Source organism: Centruroides sculpturatus, unplaced genomic scaffold (assembly GCF_000671375.1).
Source record: "Centruroides sculpturatus isolate CEXI.00-Female unplaced genomic scaffold, Cexi_2.0 scaffold87, whole genome shotgun sequence".
NCBI classification, from domain to species: domain Eukaryota; kingdom Metazoa; phylum Arthropoda; class Arachnida; order Scorpiones; family Buthidae; genus Centruroides; species Centruroides sculpturatus.
In genome coordinates this window covers 859,405-872,148 of record NW_019384414.1, presented here as the reverse complement: position 1 = coordinate 872,148, position 12,744 = coordinate 859,405, and the positions used below count along the sequence as shown (strand labels likewise).

Here is a 12,744-nt window from a genome sequence, read left to right as displayed (position 1 = left end):
TGGAAACGTTGTTGAGATGGGTTCTTACAATAGTTTAGACCAGATACATTCGCGAAAGTGGTCGCTTATTACAGGTGTTGTATGTTGTTTCGGACCAAAAATCGATGCCCGCGGTCGCGTTACACAGGTGGTCGTTTAATACAGGTAACTTATACGAAGACTCTATGGGTAAACTATTCCGTGCCAGAAATTTTTGCCAGTTTTGACAGGTGCCCGTCGAATGCAGGTGGTCGCCTAAGCAGTTTTCACTGTATATATATATATATAATATAGAACAAAAATAAAACCACACAATAAAAAAATTAGTTGTTCATCAGCCATTTTGTATTTTCAACACTTGTGGAGTGAAGGATTTTATTATGAAGGAACTCTTTCTATATGATTTTTTTCCATTTTTTCTTATTTTAGGATTCTAGCAACAATGCAATGACTAACAGAAATAAAACAAACATTTTAATCTTTGAATCAGTATCTTCTAAACTGCACACTGGTATGTGTTGTTTTTTATTGTCACTCTACAGGCATGGAGGTTAACAGTGGTGTACATTAAGTTATGCAAAGATTTTATTTCTGTTATAGCAATTTTCTGTGGGTTATACGCTGCTATGGGTTATCTACATATTATAGCAATTCAGAATTGAATAAATACCTTTATAAATGAAATATACCATAATATATATTTCTATATATATTATGGTATATATATATATTAAATATCACAAACATAATACCTGTTGACTATGAGGAATATAGTTTGGTCCATAAGAACTTGCATTAGAATCCAAAGTTTCAGAAGACTGGTATGATTGACTAAATGGACTTGTTAACCACTTCTGCTGAGTATCCATTACATTTGGAGGTGTTTGAATTCTTAAGGCTGATGGAGAAATACTTGAAGCTAGACCTGCATTAAATGGACTACTTATAGCCTGAGCATTACCTTGATCATTTGTTGATCCTGATGGACCTAAATAATTGAAAATAATATTCAAGATGTGATATAATTTATTAAACATATCTGTTTAGCAATTAGTTTATTAATCATTATATGCAACATTTTTTTAATACAATATAAACACATACATCAAAGTTATTCTAATGATCAAATGATAAGACCAAATTAACTATCAGTCTATAACTAACCTGATAGTTAATTCATCTTATCATGAAATTTGTTTAATTCACCAATATACTGGAACTGTTCACAATTGACACTGACAAGAAAAAAAAAAAAGCCTTACATACTTATTCCACCAACACCAACATTTAATAGACATTTAAATAGAAATTGCAAATATTTTCGGCTGTATTGAGAGGCCTTCCTCAAGTAAAAAAATTTGTTCCATCAATCAAACATTTGAAAATTGAGAGAACATTCTAAACCAATTATGATGTGATATGAAATGTGATCTATAATGTAAATTTCAAATCATATCATAACTTGTTTAGAATGTTTCTCCATTTTCAAACATTTGATCAATGGAATGGCTTTTTTACTTGAGGATGGTCTCTCACTGTAGCTGAAAATGTTTTCAATTTCTATTAAATGTTGCTGGAGTAAGTATGTAAGGTGTTTTGTTTTGCTTCTCATTGTCAATCATTAAATCTAATCAATAAAATAAAATTAACATATTAGAAAATTTTCAAGCTAAGTAATTTCTTTAAATATTGAAACACATGAAGTACACGATTTTTTCATAAAGTAAATAATGATTTGTTTCTTAGGTTAGTCATAAGAAACCAAATAAATACATACTTATTTGTTTAAATATATATGTAAGTATGTATGTAAATAAATACATAGATGAAGATAAAAATTATAATATAAACAGAAAAATGAAATATTTGTTTATTTTGATACTTGTCCATTATTGACCATATTTCAATAATAATGTTAGGCAATATCAAGTTATTGGTTTATATCAGTAAAACTATCAAATATGAAACATAAAATAATATTGTATATACTTGAGTAATAGTCAATCCTATGTTAAAATCAACCCTTATTTTTGGCCAAAAAAAAAAATCTGGAATTTTTAATAGACCCAGTATAAAAGTCAATTCTAGTATGTCAACTTTTGCTGGAATTTTTTTCATTGAGAACAAACATGAGAATTAAATATAAAAATTCATGTAATTCCAGTTTCATATTAAAAAAAACAGTTACAAAAAAACAGACTACTTTTTTCTGCAACTTTTACTATCACACCTGAAATATGGAAGTTGATTAGGAGTTAAATCTACTTTTAAAGTCATATTTTGATCCCCTTGGTATGATAAATTACTACATTGCTTCCTAGCTGAAAGGATACTCTGTTATTAAAAAAAAATAGCTGCATCTTTTTTTTACTTGCAAAGAAATCACTTAATCATTTTATTTTTTCATGTAAATAAAAAATTTTTAAAATTATACTTTCCTACAGAAAACAAGCCCCAATTTAGGGAGCCCATTTTCTATAGGAGTGCCAAATCAATAATATTACTGTAACTCACTGTGTTTTGTTAACACATCATTCTGATTTGTTTTTAATCATTTAGAGATAAGTTGGGCATCTGCTACTGATTTGGTACTTTAGATTCTACCTTGAATTTCAGCCCCTCAAAAGTAGTATCCATGTAATAGTTGACCCCATAAGTTTGATCTTAAAAAATGGTCTAAAAAATTCAACCTTTACATGAGTATATATGGTAAATATTCAATAAAAATGCTGATATTTTTAATANTTGGCTTACAATTTTAATAATATAATTTATTATACATAAGTATTATCTAAGATTTCATTAAACATTTTTTTCTAAATTATTGTTTTCTTTTGTTTCTGGCTCCAATTAAAAATTTTTGTATGTATTTATATACGAAATTATACCGACTTACACGAATTTGACTTACACGGTTATCACTCGGTCCCAACTATTGCATAAGTTCAGGGTATTACTGTAAATGTATTTTTTGCTTAAAAGCATGAAGGTTTCTTATGTTTTCAGGTTTATTTCAGTTATCTGGAATTTCATTAACTTGGACACCTGTTCCTCCCATTAGCCCAGATTAACAAGGTTTTACTGTATTTTGGAAAACACATATTTCAATATTTTATTTATTATAATAGACTGTTTGCTGTAATAAATTTCTTATCATCACTATCAATTTTATACTTTACAATTATGTAATAAATACATCATCTTATATTCTAACTTTGTTTTCATAAAAAATTATAGATACTTATTGATAAAACGTGAGTACTACATTAATTCTTAAGTCTATCCAAAACAATTGTAAATCTCTAAACAAGAGTAGTCAATCAATGATTTCTGCAACAAAAATTTTTTCCTGTCAGTTTCTTGCATAAAAAATTACGACAATCTTTTTATCTTTCCAGACCAATAGTTTAATCATGTATTATCATGTATTAAAAATGCTGATATGATAATTAAAATAAAGTCTGTAATAATTTCTCAGAATCAAACTATTCTTACAATTTTATAACCAAAGTTAAAAAAAATAAATAAACTGAAATAAAAAAAATGCATATGAATTTCTAAATTGAAGTGCAGTAGAAGTTTATTAATCTGACAGCTACAGAACTAAAATGGTACTGGATTATTGAATGTTTTCTTATTTTTGCAAAATATAAGTTATATGCAATTTGAATGCTGCAGACATTGCTGAACATTTTGTACTAGAATACACAACTGTATGATTCTGATTTATTTACACACACTAAGATTTCTGTGACACTTTCTGCGTTAAGATTGATTAAAAGATATAAGCATCATTACAAACCCGATGTAATGCAATAACAGCGTCATCTCCCTCTTGTGCCAAATTCATTTGTAATTTAGAATTGTTTATTCCAAATTACAGTCTGATGATTTACGGTAGTCGTTGGTGTGTTATTGATTAAAAGATCTGCTAAAACAAGTTACTGTACAAAATAAATGTTCACAATAATTTATGTGCATATAATATAACATTTATTTTCCAGACATATACTATATACACAGATTCCCATGATGAGAAACCTGTTTTGAGAATGCCGTCCTCAAATTGACCTGTAGGAAAAAATTGCAGATGTGCACATTGCTAAATAATGAGCAGGTCTGATAATGCACACGTTATCTCCAACAAAATAATGTTAATTCAGCTTAACATATTGTAGACTACATATAAGGTGCATTTCATAAATGTAGGTTCAGAAGTATTCTTTTTGTACTCAAAATACTATAACACATCACGTGTATCAATAATTTACTTTATAAGTTAACAATAGTCTAGAGAGGTTTTAAATTACAATAATAATAAGTCATTCTTATAAGTCTGTAATGACTTATAAGAATTACTTATAAGTCATTACAGACTTATAAGAATGACTTATTATTATTGTAATTTAAAACCTCTCTAGACTATTGTTAACTTATAAAGTAAATTATTGATACACGTGATGTGTTATAGTATTTTGAGTACAAAAAGAATACTTCTGAACCTACATTTATGAAATGCACCTTATATGTAGTCTACAATATGTTAAGCTGAATTAACATTATTTTGTTGGAGATAANTCAATGATTAAATCTAATCAATAAAATAAAATTAACATATTAGAAAATTTTCAAGCTAAGTAATTTCTTTAAATATTGAAACACATGAAGTACACGATTTTTTCATAAAGTAAATAATGATTTGTTTCTTAGGTTAGTCATAAGAAACCAAATAAATACATACTTATTTGTTTAAATATATATGTAAGTATGTATGTAAATAAATACATAGATGAAGATAAAAATTATAATATAAACAGAAAAATGAAATATTTGTTTATTTTGATACTTGTCCATTATTGACCATATTTCAATAATAATGTTAGGCAATATCAAGTTATTGGTTTATATCAGTAAAACTATCAAATATGAAACATAAAATAATATTGTATATACTTGAGTAATAGTCAATCCTATGTTAAAATCAACCCTTATTTTTGGCCAAAAAAAAAAATCTGGAATTTTTAATAGACCCAGTATAAAAGTCAATTCTAGTATGTCAACTTTTGCTGGAATTTTTTTCATTGAGAACAAACATGAGAATTAAATATAAAAATTCATGTAATTCCAGTTTCATATTAAAAAAAACAGTTACAAAAAAACAGACTACTTTTTTCTGCAACTTTTACTATCACACCTGAAATATGGAAGTTGATTAGGAGTTAAATCTACTTTTAAAGTCATATTTTGATCCCCTTGGTATGATAAATTACTACATTGCTTCCTAGCTGAAAGGATACTCTGTTATTAAAAAAAAATAGCTGCATCTTTTTTTTACTTGCAAAGAAATCACTTAATCATTTTATTTTTTCATGTAAATAAAAAATTTTTAAAATTATACTTTCCTACAGAAAACAAGCCCCAATTTAGGGAGCCCATTTTCTATAGGAGTGCCAAATCAATAATATTACTGTAACTCACTGTGTTTTGTTAACACATCATTCTGATTTGTTTTTAATCATTTAGAGATAAGTTGGGCATCTGCTACTGATTTGGTACTTTAGATTCTACCTTGAATTTCAGCCCCTCAAAAGTAGTATCCATGTAATAGTTGACCCCATAAGTTTGATCTTAAAAAATGGTCTAAAAAATTCAACCTTTACATGAGTATATATGGTAAATATTCAATAAAAATGCTGATATTTTTAATATTTTTAAAATTTTATAACCAAAGTTAAAAAAAATAAATAAACTGAAATAAAAAAAATGCATATGAATTTCTAAATTGAAGTGCAGTAGAAGTTTATTAATCTGACAGCTACAGAACTAAAATGGTACTGGATTATTGAATGTTTTCTTATTTTTGCAAAATATAAGTTATATGCAATTTGAATGCTGAAGACATTGCTGAACATTTTGTACTAGAATACACAACTGTATGATTCTGATTTATTTACACACACTAAGATTTCTGTGACACTTTCTGCGTTAAGATTGATTAAAAGATATAAGCATCATTACAAACCCGATGTAATGCAATAACAGCGTCATCTCCCTCTTGTGCCAAATTCATTTGTAATTTAGAATTGTTTATTCCAAATTACAGTCTGATGATTTACGGTAGTCGTTGGTGTGTTATTGATTAAAAGATCTGCTAAAACAAGTTACTGTACAAAATAAATGTTCACAATAATTTATGTGCATATAATATAACATTTATTTTCCAGACATATACTATATACACAGATTCCCATGATGAGAAACCTGTTTTGAGAATGCCGTCCTCAAATTGACCTGTAGGAAAAAATTGCAGATGTGCACATTGCTAAATAATGAGCAGGTCTGATAATGCACACGTTATCTCCAACAAAATAATGTTAATTCAGCTTAACATATTGTAGACTACATATAAGGTGCATTTCATAAATGTAGGTTCAGAAGTATTCTTTTTGTACTCAAAATACTATAACACATCACGTGTATCAATAATTTACTTTATAAGTTAACAATAGTCTAGAGAGGTTTTAAATTACAATAATAATAAGTCATTCTTATAAGTCTGTAATGACTTATAAGAATTACTTATTATTATTGTAATTTAAAACCTCTCTAGACTATTGTTAACTTATAAAGTAAATTATATTACAGTAGAGCGTCGATTTTCCGAATCAATTGGGGACTGGGGTTGTTCATATAACTGATATTTCGGATAACCGATTTACGTATGAAAAAATAGTTTAACGTATCCGATGTTGAAATTTTTCTCTGTTGCGTGTCGCTTTGCGTTGAATTTTCGTCTATGTTAAGCCTAACAAAGACTATTGTATCGTTAAAAATTATTTTTTTATTTTGTACAAACAAAAATATATTAAAAAATATAAAAACAATAAAAAATTATACTTCAGATGTTAATTTAGTATCAAAAACATAAAATATTTGAGTAGCTCAAGACAGCCAAAAATTGAAACTCCACAGCACTGGCGAAAATCTAAATTTGCGGACTGGAAATCTTTCGGATGATTGACGTTTCGGATGATTGACTTTCGGAAAATCGACGCTCTACTGTATTTATAAAATTTTATTTTTTCACCATTTCATAAATATAAGTCTAGTCACAACAATGAATGATTATAACATTCTGACAATCACTTAAAAGGGATTTGTAGACAATTAAGCACACTTGCAATGTCTTTCCAATTCTGACAATCACCTGAGGTCAAGAATTACTCAGATGGTGAGTCAAGCTGGTTTATTATTTGTAGACTGAAGAGTGATGTACCTCTCATAAAATGGACTGCAATCACAAACTAGTTTACTACAGTTTAGTAACAGTTTATTAGGATATATATATATATATATATATTCTTATAGAAGACTTTTGTGAAGGCTTCCCTATCAGGATACTTGAACATGTTTATATTTATTACCTTGCCAAATATCTAAGAATATATTAATGCTAATAATGTCATGTTACTTAATGATAATTGGAAACTGCCCTGGATAGTAAGGACTATATTCAATTAAAGGATTAGCCAAGGTTTTAGTTTAACAGAATTATTCCATGCATCCAAAGATTGATCTAACCATTCACCCTCTTAAAAACACAAATCCTCATGCATCAATCCTGCATATAACAAGACTATTTTAAAGTCAATATACTAGAATCTAACTAGAGAACTAGAGGTACAATTAAATGTTTAAGTAATGTATGAAAAGACTTATTTTAGATCCAACTACAAATAATATAAACTTTCATTTCTGAAAATATTCTTATAACACGAATGTTCTNATTGGTTTATTATATTATTTTCATTGATTTTATGATCTGGAACTAATCTTCTATTTTCCCATATGGACAAATTTTTTAGGAAAATGCCTACTGTATAAAAACAGAAATAGATGTATTTAATGAAATAATTCAGGAAATATTCTTATGATGCTATATGTATTTATATATACAATAGATCAAGCAATGGATAAAACAAAATTATATATATATACATATATAATTTTGTTTTATCCATTGCTTGATCTATTGTATATATAAATACATATAGCATCATAAGAATATTTCCTGAATTATTTCATTAAATACATCTATTTCTGTTTTTATACAGTAGGCATTTTCCTAAAAAATTTGTCCATATGGGAAAATAGAAGATTAGTTCCAGATCATAAAATCAATGAAAATAATATAATAAACCAATTAATGTAATAGGATGTGTTTAAAAAGTTATTTCAATTTTCATTAATAAATAAAAGAGACAATTGTAACTTATCAAAAAATTTAATAAATTCATATTAGTACAAATTTTATTTTAATTGTATTTTTTATTTGACTTTTCCAATTGAATATCAAAATACTTTTAGCTTTTTAACGTTAAATGACACAGAAAAACTATTGTGTATTATTGAAAGAGATAAAAAAAAAATCATACAAACAAATTGTCAAACTTCAATTCATCAAATTGTCAAATTAAATTTTTTTCTGACTGCTTTAATTAAAGTAGTCAGAAAAAAATTTAATTGCCAGGTACAGTCAGAATAAAAGACAGATTGTTGCTACACACATTTAAGTAAGTCATAAAAAATAGCCAAATCTTAAATTCACTTGAGCATGTATTGCAGGCTTAAGAACTTTTATTTAGAAAAATTATAGGGACCTTGAATAAGTTCTCACTGTTTTCCAACAGATGACGTTACCAGAACCGCATGCGTGTATTTTTGTAATCTACATTAGTGTACATCTGTAAAGAAGTACAATAAGTGACCTTGAAATTCAGTATATGTCATTTTGCTGAAGTGTAAACAACTTATTTTTTCATAGTGTTAAACTTGTCAAGTTTTGTGCCAAAAAAACTTTAATTTAAAAAAAATTAGGGAATTTTATTGCACTATTTTATTCAAAAAAAAAAAATCTGCAGCTGAAGCACACAGAATTCTTGTTAAGACTTACGGCGACCATGCTCTGTCAGAAACAACATGCAGAGATTGGTTTAGATGCTTCAAAAATAATGATTTTGATGTTAAAAATAAAAAAGGATCTGGTGCACCAAAGAGTTTGAAGATGAGGAATTGGAGGCATTACTTCATAAAGACTCATGTCAGATGCTAGTTGAACTCATTAAGAGTTGATCACACAACAGTTTCAAAACGTTTGAAAGGATTAGGAACGATTCAAAAGCAAGGACATTGGGTGCCATATGAGTTGAAGCCGAGAGATGGCGAACAGTGTCTTTTCACGTGTGAACAGCTGCTTCAACAGCAGAAAAGGAAAGATTTTCTGCATCGTATGGTGACAGGTGATGAAAAATGGATACACTATGATAACCCTAAGCGTAGAAAATCGTGGGGTAAGCCTGGCCATGCATCAACATCGTCAGCAAAGCCATGGTTTGAAGCTTCTGCTCTGCATTTGATGGGACCAGCTAGGTGTAGTTTATTATGAGCTGCTCAAACCAAACGAAACCATCACGGGAGATTGCTAACGACTACAATTGATGCGTTTGAGTCAAGCATTGAAGGAAAAATGGCCTATATATGAGCAGAGACACGACAAAGTGATTTTGCAACATGACAATGTTGTGTTGCACAACCGGTGAAAACCTACTTGGAAACGCTTAAGTGGGAAGTCCTACCCCACCCGCCGTATTCACCAGACATTGCCCCTTCCGATTATCACTTGTTCCAAGCAATGGCACATGGCCTGGCTGAGCAATATTTCCATTCTTATGAAGATGCCAAAAAATGGGTTGATTCTTGGATAGCAACAAAAAATGTGTCGTTTTTCTGACGTGAAATTCAAATGCTGCCAGAATGACGGGAGAAAGTAGCAGCTAGTGATGGACAATACTTTCAGTGACATGATTTTTACAACTATTTTTAAATAAAGTGTTAATTTTCACAAAAAACAGCTAGAACTTATTCAAGGTCCCTATAGAAAAGCAATTTCCAGAATTTAGAAAAATTCTAAGAAGAGCAATTTCCTAGAAAAGGAAATATAAATATTTTTTCTTAGAATTAAATTCAAATGATAATTTTGAAAAAGGCAAAATTTATCGAAAAGTGTTAGATCAAATCATATGTAAAAATAAAGCTGTGTAAGAACAGAATTATGTTTACTTAAAAATTTGAATGTTCATTATAATTATTACCGCCTTTAATTCATAATATGAAAAAACAAATGAAACTAAGCATCATAATTAATTTTTTATTAAAAGGCTAATTTTTAATGTACTGAAAATGGTCCCAGATCAGTCAAAAAAATTAGTTTTAATAAATTTAAATTTTTTTCTAAAACAAATAGAATTTTAATTCAAAATCTAAATTAAATCAATGTCTGTTTAAATAAAAAAAATTTTATTAAAAATTATTACCTGTAAAAGGCACTGTTTTAAGAGGCACTGCTTCATTATTTCCAGGCAAACGAAACAGAGGTGTTTGTTTTCCATTTAACATATGTTCCTTTTGATTTAGTTGTGAAGTGAGCACTGATTGTTGCTGCTGCTGCTGCTGCTGTTGAAATTCAGGTGTGTGATAAAATTTTACTTGGTTAAATGAAGACTGCGTGGAAACATTTGGAGAACACCTAGAAGTATCTTGTGGAAGAAAAGTTGAAGAATTTGGACCATTTGCATAAGCTGAATTTTGTAGTGGAACAGTTGGTGGTAAATTCTGATGTAATAAGCTGGTATTTTGAAGTAAAGTTTTTGGATTATTTTGAGATGGTCCATTTTGAAAATACAAATGTGATGTATTGCTAATCTGAGACGATCTTGAATTCTGCAAATCTACAGCATTACTATTTGACTGTGTAGATCCATAAGTGTTAGATGCAGCTGAAAGATTTGAAGAAACAGAGAATGGAATATTTGTAGGTTTTTCATAACTAGAATAGCATTCACGGTTATCAAATATCTGTGTGCGATGACCGCCATAAGACTGATTACTTAGATCAGACGACGATTTTGTATTTGACATACCACAAGTAACTGCTACATTTAACGGATTAGTTACAGAAGGATCAAAACAATGAACTTTATCACTTGAATTGATGACATCAGGATTTTGCCTTAAAGTTGACATATTCCTATAAAAGAAATTAGCACAATTAAATTTTCTTTACATAAAAACTTATTTCAGCAATCCATATCAGTTTAACTAAAACAATTTACCAAGCAATACATACAAAGTTAGACAAAACATAAAAGGAATAAATATATCNTCTTTTATTTTTATTGATCTTATGATGTATTATTAAATCAGTTCTAATTATCCTTTAAGAGAGACAATCCCTTTTAAAACAAATCATTTTTCCTCATTAAATACATTCCCCAATTAATGCAGTAGTTTTCTGAAATGCATTAACTACACTAATCAGGATATTCCTGTGCTTTCTTTTAGTATAAATATCTTTGTTCCTATATTTACTTAAACTATATATGTTTGGCCTGTTTAATCTTATAAGTGCTATTGTGAAGTATTGATATATTGAGTATATGAGTAAGTCTGTACTACATTCTTACTTCTCATTCTTGCTATTTTTATAATTTTACTTTATATTTTATACTTTCTTTTTAACTTTGTACAGTGGATACTCGATATAGTGAACTCTTAAAGACTAAGCCATCTCATTAACCAATCAAGAGTTTACTACATACATAAAAAATAGTAAGAACCAACAAAATTGTTCACTATAGTGTATCAGGTTATATCAAAAGTCCACTTATGCTTAGATAAAAAAGCGTAAAAAACATTTATACATGTGTTTAGGAAACTTATTCAACGAAATCTTTATCTTTTTCAGATGGACTGCTATGAAATATACTCAGGATTATTCTTAATAATAAAGAAAAATTTTCGGTATCTAACATTCTGTTTGTTGTTTAAATGGGAATTTATTTAACAGATGGTCTTTAAAAAGTCAAATTTCCAAGCATTACCCACTTCTTTCTATTAGCTAATTCTTACAAAATTCTCAGATTGTGACAATATTAACATTTAGAGTAATGTCACCAGCACTTTCACTGGATAGAGGTTGCTTGGTAAAATATCTATCCAAAGAGGTTTGGCTTTGCCTACTTTTTAAAATGTTTCTAAAATGACTTAGGCAAATGTCATTACTCCGAGCAGCAATACGGCCAGTGTGAATCTTTTCTGGGTGTTTCTTTTCAATAAAATCAGTCACTTTCTGATGATACCTCGAGATTTCCTTTATTGAGCGAGATCCTTCCACAACGAAGCAAACATGCGGACTGAGACCGACGAACAGAAGTAAATAAAAAATGGCGCTGCAAACTAATGTAACGTCGTATGGTGAGTTTTTGTTCGTATCGTGGAACAAAAATATGTTCGAATTTCATGTTGTATCCTCAAAATCTCGTATTCTGGGGTGTTCATATCCTGAGGTACCACTGTATTGTAATTTTCTTTTTGAAACCGTGTCCTGTTTTATATTTGTGGCGTAATAAACACTAGTATTGTAATACTAAAAAATTTTATTTTTTAGAATATGTTTCCTTCTTAAAAATTGATTACTATTATGAATATTGCTGGTTCATGTTGTATCAAATTTTACGTGTTCCAAGATCATGATTTGGTTCTAAAGATGAAACTGAAAGGCTCTTAAGATATGAAATAGTTATTAACATTTTATATTTTTAATTAATGCTACATAAATTGTATGTTAAGAAGAAACAAATGAAATTTGTAATTCTAAATAGTTTAAACTCTTATATATATACTTTATAATTTTTATATTCTTATATA

At 28.4% G+C, this 12,744-nt stretch overlaps 1 protein-coding gene across 1 annotated transcript in view; it reads right to left on the bottom strand.

Moving 5' to 3' along the window:
• Positions 1 to 12,744, bottom strand: part of LOC111619140 (protein transport protein Sec24A-like) — a 77,472-nt gene that overhangs the window by 53,652 nt on the left and 11,076 nt on the right. Inside the window, exons 2-3 of the mRNA XM_023360811.1 lie at positions 10,353 to 11,065; positions 732 to 967 (exon numbers count right to left, since the gene is read on the bottom strand). Coding sequence (XP_023216579.1) covers positions 732 to 967; positions 10,353 to 11,061 — 945 coding nt within the window. The 5' untranslated portion in view covers positions 11,062 to 11,065. The remainder of the gene's footprint in view (positions 1 to 731; positions 968 to 10,352; positions 11,066 to 12,744) is intronic.